Below are 18,444 nucleotides of genomic sequence, written 5' to 3' on the forward strand. Positions count from 1 at the left end.
GATAGTAAAGGGTTAACCTTCTGTCATGTGGCAGTGAAAGGGTTAATGCATTACCGTTACCTTGCACTATGGTTAGATGACAACTTATTTGCATTGTACTGTACTCGTGCTGTACGATGATGATAGTACATTTGAATGTAATCATATTTACTATAGAGATAGATAGAAAGACTGACTGGCCGATGAATAACAGACACTGAACACCTGGAAAAATAGATAACTTTAAACAATTTTATTTGTGAAAAACTACAAGCAAAATTCATAAATAGACATTTCTATTTGAAGCAGAGGGAAATGATAAGTTAGCCTATAAGCGCAAAGTCGTGCACATGCCAGAAACATGTATTATTTCAACATTATAAGCTAGACAAGGAGCAGTGATCATCTGAAATGCTTCGTAGACATTTCACACAACATAATATGACCATTTCACGAGGGAAACAATGACACATCATCTATAAGTTAGAAAAAGAAACAAAGAAAACAGGATTAAAAACAAACAATGGATTATTATATTGTCCCAACATATTTTTTTTTATTTTCTATTTTTACCGAGCAATAACTTTAAAAGCATTGTTGTACAAGACATATTTATAGGAGGAGAAATGAGAAGAGCTTGTATAATACACTTAAATTGGAAATTCACGATAAAGGTTATAGTCAGTAAACAAGCATTCTATATTTGGGGTCTCTGACAGACCAAGCTAAAAAAAAAAAATAAAAAAATAAAAAAAAAAATGTAACCATCTTTACACAGTAAATTAAGGTTACTGGTCGCACACAAGAACATAACTGCTTGCGCGTAAAAGAAAACGGGGAACGAAAGACTGTTCAGCTCTGATGCCATTTTCATAGTGTTGGCTTTTTGCACCATTTCAAATTCTATATACAAGCAATAGTTAATATACTCAGCAAATGGCCATTGTTCAATAATTTAACATAATCATTTCCGTAAAGAAGTTACTCAGTCAAGTGAATATGGTTGCAGATAAGGCAGGTGAAAAGATGGCTTTTTTTTTTCTTTTTTACGCCCGTTTCTAATAAGATTGCATTACAAAGCAGGGTAATGTTCTCAGTAAAAATTGGGACAAAACATTCCCCCCTCCACTTCTAACCCCAGTCGTGCCAGTGTTTCTCTTCACATTGCATTTCCTCACTTTTTAAAAACGTTGACTCCCATTATTCGTATGCGATAAAGTACATAAGTACATGATAATAACCACAGCTGAATAGCAGAAAAAAGTTATGGACAAACATTGCTTTTAATCACAGCACACATGATTATCACAACTACGTGTGAAATTGCAAAAAGCCTTTTAGTCGACGACCTATCAAAATCCTAGCCCCACGGAAACAGCGAGGAGTCGTTGTTCGAGGGCTGTGTGTTCACCTCAGCTAACCTGCGTTTAGTTGCTCGGGGAGAGATCGAAGCACTGCGCTCAGGCCAAGCGGGCCTCGGTTGGAGGAGCTAGGTGTATTCTAGGTAGTCCCACAGCCCAGGGGAGGCTTTCAGTGGCTGAGGCAGAGGGCTTTCAATGAAAGAGACACGGCAGCACTAGAAATCTTCTCTAGAGCCGGCAACACTATATATACCCAGTCCATCCCTCACTGGCTGCACAGAGAGGAGGAGCGAGTCACCAGTGATCGTTAGGATGGATCGTGTTCCTACAGCTCAGCTCACAGTTAAGAGTCCTTCTCTGGCCTGATTTAACTGTACAGAGAGATAGAAAGTGGACAATAAGAACACCATTTAAATGGATTATATTAGTCTTTATTTAAACTGTATTTCATTTCACACATTTGATAATTGCATTTTCAAATTGTTATTTCATCTGTCTATGTATCATGTCATTATGAAATTCCTTTGGTCCTTCAATAAATAAAACTAAGATATCATATACACATTTATTCTTTATACAATTTAATACAGTTAAAAAGGAAATTATGTTGGTCTATTATCAGCTAAGGTGAGTGTGAATCAAAACCCCTTATAAGCCTTACTGTTCTGAAATTCCACAAAGAGCAATAATCTATCAACTACTGCAATTTTTTTTGTTGCCTTCAACGAGATATTGGAGTCTTAAATAAATCAATCAAAACAAGTCGATTCAACTCAAACTGTTGACTGACTTCATCAACTGCTCAGGTCTTTGCACGTAAGTGTGTGGGAAATGACGATTCAAAGTTGCCTCAAGTTAACCACAAAAAAACAAAAACAAAATTAAATCCATTCACAACAGCTTAATAGCAACATCATCAGGGGATAGACTGTCTTACAGTTCCATAGGGTTTCACCGAGCAGAACTGTATCTAACCTGAAACAGACTGTGAAAAAGAAAGTCCTGGCTCAAGAGCCGAGGGGAGGCGGTATTTCTACCCTCAGCCAACAAACTAATCTCAAAGTTACGGAATGCAGAACATATCACCAGCTTTTAGTGTTTTACACAATAGAGCCTATGCTATACAGTGGAGGACAAGATATACTGTATAAGATCTGCTGCATGGTTACTAAATCATAAGACCATCTCATTTGAAAAGGTTCTGGTTTGCGGTGGAACTTCGGGAAACCGTTTTTCTTTGCCTGACTCCAAGTTGACTTGTACATGATCAATATCAAGATAAAGACACCCAATGGTGTTTCAGAGAGAGACGAGTGTTATAGAGACGTGAAGGAGAGAGAATTTCTTAAGTCATTAGCACTTTTGTTGTGTTGGGATGTAAAATGGCGATTCCAGATCTGAATAACGGCTTCACAGTGAACCTAGCACCAGCCCGTGTGTGTGTGTGTGTGTGCGGGAGGGTGTATGCGTGTACGTGGGAGTCTCAAGAGTCTTGTCCTATCGTTTCAAACTGTAAAAAACCACTGAAGGAACGACGGATTGGCAGAGCTAACACAGCGAAGCTTCAACGAAAAACAAACAAAATAATAGGGAGAATATCAAAGTATACAGGTGCAACAGTAATAAATAAGGGTAATAACGGTGGTTATTGTGCACAGCGGAGAATTATTATTTTTTTTACAAAAACAAAACAAAAAATGTTCGACTCTGCCTCACATCCACGTACAAATATAAAACAATACATACAAGTGTCTGGATGCTACCAGGGGATGGGGGAGGGCGGGCGGTTCCGCCCTCCTCCAAAGCCTGTACCGTGTGTGTATCCCACGAGGGAGGCCCCCTCCCCCCAGAGCAGGGGTGGGGGGAGGAGTCTCCTAACAGGCGCATCACGCTGCTTCTCTCATAGCCAGCTTTCTCTCCCAGCATCCAGGGATGGGTGGGGTGGGGGGAGGGGGTGTTATGGAATGAGAGGCAGGGCAGCAGTAAGAAGGTGAGATCCCCCATCCCCTCCCCCCCAACCCTTAAAAAAGGATCCACATGCCACTTTTCCATTGTCAAAAGGAACTTGGGGAACTTTCTAGAAAGGAACCTTTCAGAACCTCTGGAAAGTTCTGAGATGGGTTCTTGTTTATTTTTTTCCCACTGTAATTCGAGAACTGCAAAGGTTTTGGTGGAAGCGTCGACGCGAAGCGACGGTTACGCTGGCCTACGTCATTTGGCACGCGACGCAGTAAGCAGACATGGAAGAGGCTCTTGTTGTACCTATAATCATGTTGTGAATACGAGACGGTATGAGAGTCCATGGTATGAGATATTTTGTTCAAAAAAAAAGAAAAAAAAAGAACGTGATGAACTTTCACCCCCAGCTAGCTGCCTGTTTTTTACGGATGTGGCGACACATTTCTTAACCAGTCACAGTGGAGAGCACTGGTAGCTCCGCCCCCGGTATAGCGGGATGTCGCATTTAGCGGCGCCTCCTGAGCTGCTCCAAAATGTTGTTCCGAGAACCTTGTGTAGAACCTCCCGTTTACCGTGGAAAGAATTTTGGAACCTGTGAGCCGGGTTTGACGGCGCGGTTTGCCCGCGGCAAGTTCTTACAGTGGAAAAGGGCCAAGTGTCCAGAAACGTGGGGGAGGGGTGGGAAAGGTTGGTTTGTATGTGGGAGTGGGGGTGGGGTTGGGTGATGGTAGGTGCGAAGGTAGGTGTGTGTGTGTGTGTGGAGGGAGGGGTCTCAGAACGACTCATCATGCCCCACAGAGAGGTCTCCTTTCGGGGTGGAGGCGCGGGACGAGCCCTTGTCCATGCTCTCGGAGCCGGAGCTCTGGTGCTGCTGTTCGGAGCCTGCGCTGGACGTGACGGTGGACGAGGACGTGGAGGAAGAGCGGGTCTTCTCTTTAAAGTCTGTTATGATCACCGTCACGTTGCCCACGGTGATGGCCAGCTGCTGGGCGGTGCTCCGGTCCACGTTCTTCAGTTTGGGCCTGATGAGGGAGGGAATATATTTGTCATATAAATATATGGAGAATTATATAGTATACCGTCTATTGTTTGATGTACATGGTACAAAAAATATAGAGAATGATATAGTCTACCGTCTATGAGTAAATACAAGTTGTTAACTCCAGCATTTGGAGTGTGGGAGGATGATGATTCAGTATAATATCAAGAAACATTTCCTCAACAGTATTGTAATAATATTTTTTTGTTATATTATATTATTCAGGGTATCTAATTTCGTTTTTTACTTTTTAAGACTACTTTCAATAGAATTGAATACCTATTTCATGGCCATACTGGCAACAAAGTATGAAAATTACTATGAAAGAAGAAATTCAATATGCATCGTTAGGGAGGAACTGCACTGCTTACTTTGCAGACATTTCCCCATAACACATCACAATACAGAGAAGTAACTTCCTAATCCAATACACTTTTAAGACCTATCAAAATCATATTTAAGACTGTTAAGACATTAAGGTCTAAAATGTATTATTAAATGTAAGACTTTTTAAGACCCTGCGGGACCCCCGATTATTATATATTGACCTGTTTGAAAATCTGAAAAAGAAAATGAAAGAAAGAATTAGGGATGCACCGAAATTTCGGTGGCCGAAAGAGTTTTTTCACCGAAACAGAAACAACCTGTAACCTAACGCGTGTTGTTGTGATGATGTTGCGCTGTCGGGAGTCGCGCTGTTTCTATGTAAACTCTGCGCGCAACGCCTCCAATAAATGCGTCTTTAACATGCTTTTATATCCTTATTTACTATATGCCCGTCGCGGTTAATCACTGAGTGATCTAATATGCATATTATTCAGAGCGAGAGGGGGGGGGGAGATTGTGTTTCTCACATTGACGCTGTCTGTCTGTCGCGCGTCTACTGTGCCGAGTCAAGCGAGCACATTCAGCTGGGGACTAGAAAGGTGTGCTCAGTAGAGCACAGATGTCCGCTGCGCAGCCAGAGAAAAGATGGAATTAATGTACTGTATGCATTCAGAAGTGCTGAATAAATGTTTTATGGACCCATAATAGTGATTTATTATTTAAGTTAAGTTTTGCCATAATCATATATTTTTCCATAATCATAATGTTCCACAACATTGGTAAAAAAAAATCTATTCTATGAATCATTTTCGGCCTTTCGGCCAACTGTTTTCTATTTTCGGTATCGGTTTCGGCCAAGAATTTCCCATTCGGTGCATCCCTAGAAAGAATTACAAAACTTTCAATGCCCCCAAAGTGAAATATTTAAACCTTTCATTATGGTCAAAATAATTAAAAATTTTGTAATAAAACACAATATATCACAGTAATCTACTTGCCATTCTCAAAAGAGATCACAGTACACAGTACCCGCATTTCATTGTATACCTGTATGCCGTGACAATTAAAACTCTTGACTTGACTTGACTACACAAGGTACTACAGTATTACAGATATGTTTGGAGCGCTCCACTGACTACCACAGCGGTGAGGCTGCCAGCACCATGTGGGCGGCTCCACCAAATTGCTCATTTCGACACGTGATGCGAGGGACAGTCGGAGTATGTGGGTATAAAGTGAGAGTGGGCGTTCAATGTGAAGAGATCATTTGTGAATCACTTGAGGTTTTTGCAGATTGAGCACAAGTGTTGAAGTGCAATATCCTTCTGTGAAAAGACGTATTGTATGGTGGTGAACACTGAGCACATTGTTTAAAGCCACCGCAGTGCAGGTGCTCAGAGAAAAATGCTGCGAACCCGAGGACCTGTTGCATGCCTGACCATCCTGATTTGGTGATGGGGACGAGGGGGGCGGGTCTATCATTGGAATTGCCCATGTGAAGTTTCTGACTTTAAAGTTAGACTTTTTGTTATCAACTTTGGACCTAAGACTTCAGGCTATGGAAACTTTTTGTTTTCCAGCTCCTACCTCTCAGCTGGAACTCAAAAACAGGCATATGGCAACAAGTAAACTCTAGATTCTATATATAGGGTATAATATATGTAATTTCCCCCCACAGTGCCCAAATATTCCAGACAGCGAAATCAACACAGAAGAGGGAAATCCCATTTCCCACAATATATGTTCACTTTGAAGGAGGAGCCTAATTTGAAGCAGTCTTGAACGTTTTTATTTTTTCATCACGGATACGCCTCGTCACTGGTTGGCTAACTTCTAGCTCGTCGACTACATGCTTATTTACTCATCAAACCAGCGACACACTGCATCTCTGTGTGGCGATGAAAACATGGCAGCCCCCATAAAACAGCTTATAATTAAGCTCCTTCAAAATAAACAATTTGGTTGAAAAACTTGCTTTATCAAATGTGATCTAGTGAACATATACCTTTTGCTTTATAAAAATACTGGATGGAACTTTTGTATAATAATAGCCTATTCATTGTAAAATAACTATTATATATCAACAGTAATTATTATAAATGAACTTGATCGATGCACAAGTTATTTTGTTTGCAGATTCTGTTGGAAGAAGATTTAACACCATTTAGAAAAATTGTTAAGGGAATATTGCAATAAGGGGTAGGACCCGATAAGCATATTGCTTCTTCCCATTACTTTTCAGACTAAATACTTTTGTTTATTATTTTATCTTACTTTATTATTTATTTTATTTTCACAGCTAATTATCTTTGGAATTTTATTATTGTTTATATATTCTTGTTTGAAATAAACTATTCATTAATTTCTAGCGTTTCCATTCCCCTCTAGCTGGAGTTGGAATGAGAGGCAGCAGCGACGCACCTGGAGATGTGAGACGTCTTGCTGATCTTGTTGATCTTGGTGACTGACTTCCCAGACAGTATACTGCTGTGCTTGTCACTGGGTGGACTCTGGTGGTTGTCTGACTTGGGTCTGGAGGAGCACAGGGGATATAATATACATGCATAAAAACATAATTTTACCACATACATACACATAATCCATATCTGTCTGATTTTACCTGAATATAATCCTCTTATCGACTTATACACCTGCACATAGCCCATATAACTCTGTATGATAGCATGTACAATAATGATGTATATACCGTATTATATATATATATATATATATATATATATATATATATATATATATATATATATATTATATACACATTAGGACTGCACGATTCTTGCCAAAATGTGAATCATGATTTTTCTCTCTAAGAATTGAGATCACGATTCTCTCACACAATTCTTATTTTTCGACATCATTTAAAAAAGTAAAGTAAAAAAATAAAATTTGTTTAGGAAAGTCCTCAAACCTTTTCACATCAAGGACCACTAACTGACACAAATTAGAACACAGTTTGATAAGACCTTTGCTTTGAGATTTTTACAGAATTCTATGTCTAGATGAGATCATTAAAGGAGAGAGCGAATCTTATGAGCAGAATAGTCATACATTGTCATTGTGTTCATTTATGGATGAGATAGTTAAATTAATCTGAGTACTACTTTGAGAACTACTGTATTGAGAGAGCAATTCTGGACTAAATATCATCCAAGGACAAAAATCCTCTCAGAGATAGAGGTTTCTGAAATCTTCTCAAATGGGTGTCTGTGGCCTGTGTGTCTATGTGGGTGCCCTCTGCTCCACTGGTGTGACTGATCAGCTGACCTGTTTTTTTTGCTGTTGGGTTTCTTAGTGATGGCCGGGCTGATCTCCTTCTCTTTGTCTGCCTTCTCCTTGACGGGCTCCTTCTGCTTCTCGCTCTTCTCCTTCTCACTCTTCTCCTTCTCGCTCTTCTCCTTCTCGCTCTTCTCCTTCTCGCTCTTCTCCTTCTCGCTCTTCTCCTTCTCCGGCGGGGGCTCCGCCACGTCTTGCCTCACCATCTCCGGGGGCTCCACTCCTTCGGGACGTCCCTCTCCGTCCGGGCGCTCCACTCCCTCCCCGTCCGGGCGCTCCTTGTCCGAGCGCTCGCTCCTCTCCCTCCTCTCCTTCTTGGGGGGCGGGGGCATGGGGTACTGCTGGGCCACCTGCTGGGCCACCAGCTGGGAGTTGATCCTGGGTTTCCTGTGGAGGAGGTCAGGGCACAAACAGCAGGGATTAGCCTGGCAGTGGAGCCATGAGCCGCCACTCATGAAGGAGGTGACTGAACCTGGGAGGGGGGGGGGCTCTGAGCCACTGCAGAGGGAGGTTTAAGTGACAGTTCCTGGTGGAGAAAGTCTGTTTTGAGGGGTAATCTCATTAGCCGACTGCTGTAATAAAATGAATGCAAGGGGATCACAAGGTGGGACATTTGCAGCACGTCACTTAGGTCCTCTAATCTGATTACGTCACTTAGGTCCTCTAATCTGATTACGGCAGGGTTGGCCCCGTTTGTCACCAACAGAGATCCAGAGGGACGCGCTGCAGCATCCGCTATCTAGGTCTCAGAGCACAGATGAACTCCCTTCTCCCACCGACTCATTCCAGCCATCCAACACACACACACACAAGTGACACACATACAGACACACATGCACAAGTACAAACACGTGCAGTCGGGCACACACAGAAATAATCACACAAAGCATATATTTCAGTTTGAGCTCCACCATTCTGCATTCTCACTCAGTGGCCAAGTAGTGTCTGCAAGACAAAAGTCTCGTTGGAGGATGAATAAATAGTCCCAGAGCAAAGCTTCGGGGAGGATAACGGAATGCTTTTCTCTCAGGGGTTACATTGGACAGTTCACATAAAACCTCTAGGAAAACACTTAATCTATTGTCTTCCAGCCGAGCAACCATTTAAAATACCTATGGATGCATAAGGGTGCACTACACACACACACACACACACACATGATGATCGTGAATAATACTTCTGCAAAATGATAATCACAGAGTGTTCAAAATAAATAAAAAAGGTAGCTACAATGGGGCTCTCGACTGTGAGCTTCTCTTTAAAATCAACCCCAAACGCTGAATAGGAGGGACCAAAGTTGTGAGGATAACTGCCAACTTGTGGCCCGGCCGACCAGCCTGCCTGAGCCAGCGGCACACACACACACCTGCAGCCTAATGGACACCAGCTGCTGGCATCCGGGAGCTACACAGGACCTGGGAGAGTGTAGAGGGAACACCACAGACTGGCAGAGACACAAGCCTGAGCCCAGACTCCAGCCAGCTACAGGGATAATCACAGCCCAGCACTGGGCAAGCTTGTGGTGAAATAAACCACAGACAGACAGACACACACACACACACACTCTTGCATATTACATACTAGGGCTGCAACGATTAGTCGACATAATCGACAACGTCGATTATAAAAAATAGTCAACGAGGAATTGTTGCGTCGATTAGTCATTAAAAAAGAAAATTATTATAATTTCTCTTTTTTTTGCACTACCTATCTTTGTGAAAGTGGCTTCTCAGCTCTGGTCCAGCCAGCTGAAGACTTCTTAGCTTAACATAACAGACAGACAGTAAGCAACTCTGAGGTCATGCTCAATGTCCAATCTGTTCCTCTGCTCCGTCTTCAGCTGGACCAGAGCTGAGAAGCCACTTTCACAAAGATAGGTAGTGCAAAAAAATAAAAAAAATTATATATATATATATATATATATATATATATATATATATATATATATTTTTTTTTAATATAATTGTTTTTCGATAAGTCGACTAATCGAAAAAATAATCAACAGATTAGTCGACTACCAAAATAGTCATTAGTTGCAGCCCTATTACATACATTTCACAAGCTTAGCACAAAGACAAGCTGCCTGGCATAGCTGACCCAGCAAGGAGGCCCCGTCAATGGGAACACAATCTAGTTAGGATCGCTAGCGGAACCTTCTCCCATCACGTTTTCTAGCCTTGACACGAGGTTCCTTTTTCAGCCAGATATCGGAACTACAGAGAGGACCGTGTCTCACAGGACTGTTCCTGCTTGCTGGAAGTCAGTCAGAGACAGTGGCAGAAACTTCTCATTTCTCTCATTTCTCTCATTTCTCTCATTTCTCTCTCTCTCTCCCTCTCTCCCTCTCTCTTTCTCTCTGAGCATCAGACGGAATGTTGATAAACAAGCTTCGCCGGTGAAGAATCAATATCTCCTCCTGAATACAAATTATGTTCTCCTCACTCACGTCTGGCCACTGGAACACATTTACAGTGAAGTATATAGAGAGGGAGCTCGGGCGGGCTGCAGACCCATGCCGCTGTAGAGGAGGTCTGGCGGCGTGAATATTAAAGGCAACCAACTTGTGTTCGGCTTTTCTCTGATTGGCCGCGCCCCCCCGCCCCCACGCGCAGGCAAGCGCAGCCGTCCCACGTCCCAAATGAAATCCAAAGAGCAAGCGCGGCAGCGCGGGCAACCAACTTCTGTAGTGTTGGGCTGCTGTTCCAACGCACTTGTGTTGGGCTGTGGTAGCAGTGGAGCGTGGAGCGCTGCTGACTGATTATTATGTTTCGCGTTTTTAACAACCAACGGTAGATTCACTCGTCACTGTACATGTATAAACAAAGCCCATACAGTTATGAAATAATAAGCACTGTTAGGACTCGCAATAATAAACACTGTTACGACTATATATATACTAGACTAGACTAGACACATAGCCATAATTTAAGATATAGTTTATGTATTCGCAAATATGAGAGCTCTGTCATTGAAGTGGGTGGTGGCAGTGTAACAACGTTCACCCTGATGTAAAGTAGCGATTTTTATTGTTTTGTCATGACAACCCAATTACATAATCCAACATATGTGTAAAGAAACAACATATTCCAGTTAACGGAATATTTTTTAATGATTCATTACGGTATAAATTAGGTTAACTAGAGCCAGCGGGGCAATGCGGTTGTTCATTCACCGGCTTCAGTGCGCCGCCCGCGGCTTGACTCGGTTCAGCGTTCACCCTGATGTAAAGTAGCGATTTTTATTGTTTTGTCATGACAACCCAATTACATAATCCAACATATGTGTAAAGAAACAACATATTCCAGTTAACGGAATATTTTTTAATGATTCATTACGGTATAAATTAGGTTAACTAGAGCCAGCGGGGCAATGCGGTTGTTCATTCACCGGCTTCAGTGCGCCGCCCGCGGCTTGACTCGGTTCAGCGTTCACCCTGATGTAAAGTAGCGATTTTTATTGTTTTGTCATGACAACCCAATTACATAATCCAACATATGTGTAAAGAAACAACATATTCCAGTTAACGGAATATTTTTTAATGATTCATTACGGTATAAATTAGGTTAACTAGAGCCAGCGGGGCAATGCGGTTGTTCATTCACCGGCTTCAGTGCGCCGCCCGCGGCTTGACTCGGTTCAGCGTTCACCCTGATGTAAAGTAGCGATTTTTATTGTTTTGTCATGACAACCCAATTACATAATCCAACATATGTGTAAAGAAACAACATATTCCAGTTAACGGTATATTTTTTAATGATTCATTACGGTATGAATTAGGTTAACTGGAGCTGTGGAAACTATTATCTTAAATTATGGCTATGTGTCTAATATGGCTGTCTCAAACACAAGGACCTGGGGGAGCCTCATGCGCACGCGCGGCTCTCTGCCGCGACTCTCTTGTCTCTCTTGTCTCTCTTGCCGCAAGGCCGCGTGCTAGTGGATTGATTGATTGGCCGTGTGGCCAATCAGAGAAACGCTGAACGAAAAGCTGAACACAAGTTGGTTGCCTTTAATATTCACGCGGTCTGGCGCGGTCAGCAATGGGGCTGCTGGGGGGGGGTTAACCTCAGCGTGGTGCTGCGTGACGATATGTCAAGAGATGTCCCAGTTACTCCTCACCCCACAATCTCTTCCTCTTTTCTCCCTCTTCCTTCCTCCTCTCTCAGCGGTATCTTTGTTTCTCACACTCTCGCTCACACTCCATCCCCTCCTCTTTATTTCTCAATATGATACATCCACCCTCCCTCGCCCATTTCGCTCCCGCTGCTCCATCAACCCTCAATTTGCTCCTCCGCCTGCCGCTGTCTATTGAGAGGGAACCGACGCTTCCCTCTCTCCCCCGAGGGGGGTAGCAGCAGATCAGAAGGCAATCAATCGGCTCATAATAGGGAATCATGTCGTAATACTCACGCCACACTCCAATCAATACAGCAGCTGTGGCGAATGTTGATGAGGCCGGTCGGTGCGCTGCATGGTGGTGGTCCCTCTTGGCTGCGGGTACCGGCTACCGGACACCAGGGCTCGAGACTAACGATGTCCCGTCGTCCCCTGGACGATCAAATATTGATTTGGGACGAACAGAAATCTTTGCCGGACACAAACGGGACGAATAGGATTTCTTTTCCCCACAGGAAATGTCAATTAGCCGACTGTCAGTGCAAGTATATATTGCTGTCAAATGGTGCATGTCTCGTGCTGACTAAGTTGACAGAGTTCACTGAAGTCTAAACGTAGCGTGATTTGCCGAATCCAATGACTATCTCCGCCTCCCAACGCAGCGATACGCTAATCCAGCTGCAGCTCCTGCCCATCATTCTCATCAGCAAACCACACTAGGTTCACTCGCTCTTCTCTCACAGCCACACTCTGCTGCACATCTTGCCCCTCCTCCTCCCCCTCCCAGACCCGTGGCATGTCAACAAACCACGGCAAGAGTCGACTGCATGAGCACCTCAGAGCTCCTCTTTCAACATAACAAGCATTAAACAAAATGGCCCAGTCATCTATTCACTTTTGTTTAATACATGAGGCGTTGTCTAATGTTATCTAGCTACTGATATTAACATCTGATATAATCAGTTTGGTATTCGTTTTTTCGCAAGTGCTGGCTAGCATTGGCTAACTAGCTATCGCTCTTGAGCTAACGTTAGCTACCGAGCTAACGTTACTGTTTAAACAAAACTACACAGTCAACTATTTTTAGTAGGGATGTCCCAATCATGTTTTTTTGCTCCCGATCCGATCCCGATCATGTAATTTTGAGTATCTACCGATACCGATATTTCCCGATCCGATCAAAAAAATTATAATTTAAATATATATATATATATATATTTTTTTTTTATTCAACAAACATGACCATGTTCACATCTTAAACTCATACTGAGGCCTTAGTTTTGGTTTTAAATTGCATATCATCATTCATTTATTTATTGTCACACAGAGCAGAAGAATTTTGCCAAAACAAACCAATAGTATCCAGCTGCAGAACGGCAGACCAGCCACACTCTCAGACCCAAACGCATTTCCTTTGATTTAATTATACATCAAATGATTTATGAAGTAACCTTTTCACCTGGATAACATCAACATTCAGGGTGAATGTAATGTGAGAAATTGGGATAAAAAAAAATATAGAAAATAATTTGGGTCTGAGAGTGTGGCTGGTCTGCCGTTCTGCACCTGGATACTATTGGTTTGTTTTGGCAAAATTCTTCTGCTCTGTGACAATAAATAAATGATGATATGCAATTTAAAACCAAAACTAAGGCCTCAGTATGAGTTTAAGACGTGAACATGGGTCATGTTTGTTGAATAAAAAAAAATAAAAAAACGATCGATCCCGATCTTCGGAAAATCACGTGATCGGCCCCGATCCCAATCACGTGATCGGATCATCCCTAATTTTTTGTTTAATACATGAGGCGTTGTCTAACTGGCTAGCTACTGATATCAACAAATGCGCATTTCAGTTTAAGAATGATAGGGATGTCCCGTGCTGATCGATCGGCCAGCATGAGACCCCTGTTAGCTAGGTAGCTAACGTTAGCTCACGTTAGCTCACTGTTTTAACAAAATGACCCAGTAAACTAAATAGTTCACTTTATTTAATCCATGATGCATTGTCTAACGTCATCTAGCAGTAGCTACAGATAGCTCCTGATATCAATGTCTTATAGCATAATTTACATTATTCGCTTTTGCAGCTGAACATTGGCTAATTAGCTATCATGCTTCACATCTTATACGTTTCAGACCCTGTTGAACCATCGCTCTGACTGGGGACGCTGAGGGCATGCTGAATGTGATTTGACCAAAGCAGAGTATACACAGACTGTTTGCAGATAGCGAGCATTTTGACTTGTTGCATGGTGGTGATGGATGTCTCGCAGATAATACAAGTATAATTATATAATATATATATTTATAAAAAAATGTATTACCAACAGGGAACTGCATCCAACAATACAACCCCTGAGTCTAAGGTAAGGACACATTTAAATCACAGAAGTGTAATGTTAGTTTACTGGAACTGTATGTTATCGACACGTTCTAGTTATAGCTGCTTATTATCTTTGTGCTTACAATAATCAAAAGGTACGGTACACAGTTGGTCTCACCCTCTGTGCCATTATCAGCACAAAATATGTCCCCATATGATCAAATCGACGTTGATAGATTATATATATTAAAATAAAATTGGGGCGGTTTACATTCACTTTGGGACGGTTAAAACTGTATTTCGGGACGGTTCTGGGACGGTGGTGAAAAAAGTTTGTCTGGAGGCCTGCCGGACACAGCTGTCACGCTTCTACAGGCTGACGATCTCTCTGCTAGAGCTAGGCTCATATCATATTAAAACTTGAGACGGGCATTTGAAGGCAAAACTATATTTGAATATTCTATACACTTTTTTTTTCTTTGTTAAATCTGTTTACTGCGCCCCCTCTCAACACAAAGTAATTATATTAAAAAAAAAAGTTGTAGCTCATAAGGTAAAGGTAGACTGAAGGGCTTTCTGCATGTCTGACACCGATGTAATGTTTAAATCAGCAATGCCTCCCCTCTTGCTGTACCAAAATCTCTCCTAGCTCTAGTCTAACCGGTCACTGTCAAAATAATGTGCCTAATGTCAAACTGCGTCATTCTTTGACTACTAGGGATGGGTACCGAATTCGGTACTTTTGAGGTACCGAACCGAAACACGTCGGTACTACCGAGTATCGAATCAAGTGAGAAACAAAAAAAAAAAAAAAAAAAAAAAAAAAAAAATCTTAATCTTTTTTTTTTAACTTTTTTCTTTTCATGTCAACGTTCACACACGCACAATATATGCTTACCTAGGATTTGACTTGATTCAACAACAAAGCAGTCGGAGCAATGACAAGCTGAAAACTGTTGAAATTGTAGTTATTTGAAGTTTGGATTTTCTTTTTACGACTGAGGTAGGTAAATTAAATTTCTTGAGACTAAAGTACCGAAAAAAGGTACCGTTGGGTACCGGTATCGATTCACAGGTACCGGTATCGGTTCAAATGTGAAAGGTACCCATCCCTAATGACTACGTCCTTGAAAATAACTGAAAAGTTGGATTATTTTTAGGCTATATATCTTATGCGTGTGGTATTTTTGTAGTGTTAAATGTTTTTTTTTAATTAAATTAAATAAAACGTATACCGAGGGGGAGCTCCAGTAGCTCACCACGTACCTCGAGCGCTATTTCGGCGCCGGGGACAACCGTGCTCGTCACAGATCTGGGGTTTAGCGAGTTCGAATCCCGGACTGCAGCCGTGCCTTTCCCAGAGTGTCTTCCCCCCCATCTGTACCCCTTCAGCCTGTTTCTGTCGGTCATTCTTGACCAGAATAAATGCGATAAACGCTAAAAAGAGCCAGGGGAATGGTCAAAGTTAAAAAAATAAATAAAAATAAAAACGTATACCGAGAAAACCGTGACCCCAAAACCGTGATACGAACCGAACCGTGGATTTTGTGAACCGCTCCACCCCTAGTATCCACAGATATGAACAGTGCTACTAGATCAACATAAATAATACACTGCAAAACGTATCATCAGTGATGTTAATTTCAGGGGTCGAAGTATTGCTCCGATAATTGGCTCTGATATTTTTCATATTATGGTATCGGCATTTTGGCTGACATGCTGTTGGGAGGAAAAACAAAGTTCCCTTTTAATGTGATTACATGGTGTAATTTCCCTTCTCTAACAGCATGGTAGTCTCTCTCCTCTCTAGTCTCTCGCTCTCACACACACAGTCCTCAGAAGCAGCCATGCGCTCTTGTGTCAACCGTCTGCTACCTTAGCCAGTGATATTGTTCGTAGAGCGAAAAGGTTTATCTCCATAAACATAGATTTCCTCCAAAAAAAAACGCAAAACAAAACGTGGATTAAAGCCAAAGTACCTGGCCAGCGAATACGAGAGGACAGATTAACGGTGCATGCAAAGCATTCTTCCATCTGAACGCTCGTCTCACATTTGTTTTCCTATCAAATTGCTGATAATGTGGCCACATTAACTACCAATACACATAACAGACAATAGTTTATAGCCTATCTAACAGTCAAATAAAGAGATAGTACACACACACACACACACACAATGCAGTTCTGGCCATAACAACATCCTGAGTTGTGACAGCTGTCGTTGGAAGGTTTTATAGGCCCATCAATACGTAGCCTACAGATATTTCACAAAATAGCCTAATCATATAGCCTGCTGACATACAGCCCACTAAACTCTCTTGATGATAGCCCGGAAGCCATTTGCTACTGCAAGCTGTGAGTCTGGTAGAGCCATATGAAATCCATTTAATTATTTTCCAAATTCAATTTACATTTTTCCCAAATTCCGTTTTTTCCATTTTAATAGAATTCTGTATTTTACGCCCCTTTTTACCATCAGAAATAGTGTCTAATAAGTGGGAATGAATAAATGTCCACAATTTAATAAGATACAACAGTCCATTTAATGTTTTTAAGTGCTGCAACTCAGAAATACAGTTCAATTTTACACAATATTTTTCAAATAATATTGTGACAAAATAAAAACACACATTTCAAGTGTAAACAAGATACAGCTAGCTACTTGTATCAATGTCAGTAGCCTAGCTATATCTATTATTTCTATTGTGATGGAATAGTAATGCATAATTTATGCACCTTTAGTTTATTTCATTTATAAAGGACAGTGTGTAGGCCTACTGACAATCATTTGCAAATAGATGGGTGCACCAGGGTTTCCGTTGTCCGGTAATTACCGTTTTTTTACCGGGGAAATCTGTTGAACAAAAGTAGAACAAATGTGAGAAAGACTGGCTTCCAGGCCATCTTGATTATGCTAGACCCAAAACATCTACAAAACATGCTAAAGTGGATCCATCAGACATGGACTCAAGCCAAGGTGGTAAAAATCCAAATAGAGGGCACGACTTTCACTACTGCTATAGCCTTCAAATTAAGATGAGATATCAGGCCTAGTACTAGTCATCCGACTAGGGGTGGACGGTATGGTCTAAAATGTATATCACAGTATAATTTGAAGCATAGACGGTAACGGTATATATCACCGTATCAGTGTTTCCGTTAGAATAATTTGTTTTGCCTGATAGGCAGGCTATATAAAGAATGACATCCTCAAGGCATGTAGATTTATAATATTTTTACTTAAAACTAGGCTACTTTTGCGTATACAGTCATTATATTCCAAATAAAATAAGTCCTGAGTCGAGACTCCGTGCTGCTCCCAACAGTATGCAACTGCAGAGCCGCAGAGCCAGGGACGCTTTCAGGTCCAGTCACAGGCCCGCTCAACAGCGCCCCCCACCCAACGGCTGAATTGCCAATGGCTGAATTGGAGTATTGCACTGTGCAATGAAAGCGCCCCTACTCTGCAGCTGCATATGCTTCTCGCAAAATCCAGCTTCCAGCTCCCACTGCCCAGCCGTCGTTATCAGAACACGACACACATATCATAATGTTCACAGCAAACTGTAGTTGATCACCAGGTATGTTTTATTAACGTAGAATAATTCATATAAGAAAAACGATAGGGAAATCTCTTCCCTTTCTCCACTGGTTAAAAATGCCAGGAACTGAAATTGAAACTTGCTGTGCGCCGCAGTGATATGTGTTTATTATGAAATGACAATTGCGTGTTGACATGCCCACTGTGCGAAGCCTCCAAATAACTTTTTCCAGTTTGCACATATCTATTATCTATGACTAATTCTATCTATTTTTAGGGGCAAATGCAGTGAAATAGTCGCACTGTGGTTACATGACGTCATTGCTATTTTAGAGCTGCTCTACCGGTTACAAGGTATAGTCAAAATCCATACCGTAGAGCAAATTCATACCGTTTATACCGTCCACCCCTACATCCGACCTTCCAATTCTAAAGGTGAGATATGCCTATCAGGGCTAGTATTCATCCAAACCTCCAACACTAAAGGTGAGATATGCCTATCAGG

At 41.7% G+C, this 18,444-nt stretch overlaps 1 protein-coding gene across 1 annotated transcript in view; it reads right to left on the reverse strand.

The window, feature by feature from the left end:
- Window positions 1-235: 235 nt before the first annotated feature.
- rybpb (RING1 and YY1 binding protein b) overlaps window positions 236-18,444 on the reverse strand; it is a 59,117-nt gene continuing 40,908 nt past the window's right edge. Inside the window, exons 3-5 of the mRNA XM_084317452.1 lie at window positions 7,948-8,343; window positions 7,087-7,197; window positions 236-4,321 (exon numbers count right to left, since the gene is read on the reverse strand). Coding sequence (XP_084173578.1) covers window positions 4,072-4,321; window positions 7,087-7,197; window positions 7,948-8,343 — 757 coding nt within the window. The 3' untranslated portion in view covers window positions 236-4,071. The remainder of the gene's footprint in view (window positions 4,322-7,086; window positions 7,198-7,947; window positions 8,344-18,444) is intronic.

This window comes from Notolepis coatsorum (assembly GCF_963971535.1).
Source record: "Notolepis coatsorum genome assembly, chromosome: 6".
Lineage (NCBI taxonomy): Eukaryota > Metazoa > Chordata > Actinopteri > Aulopiformes > Paralepididae > Notolepis > Notolepis coatsorum.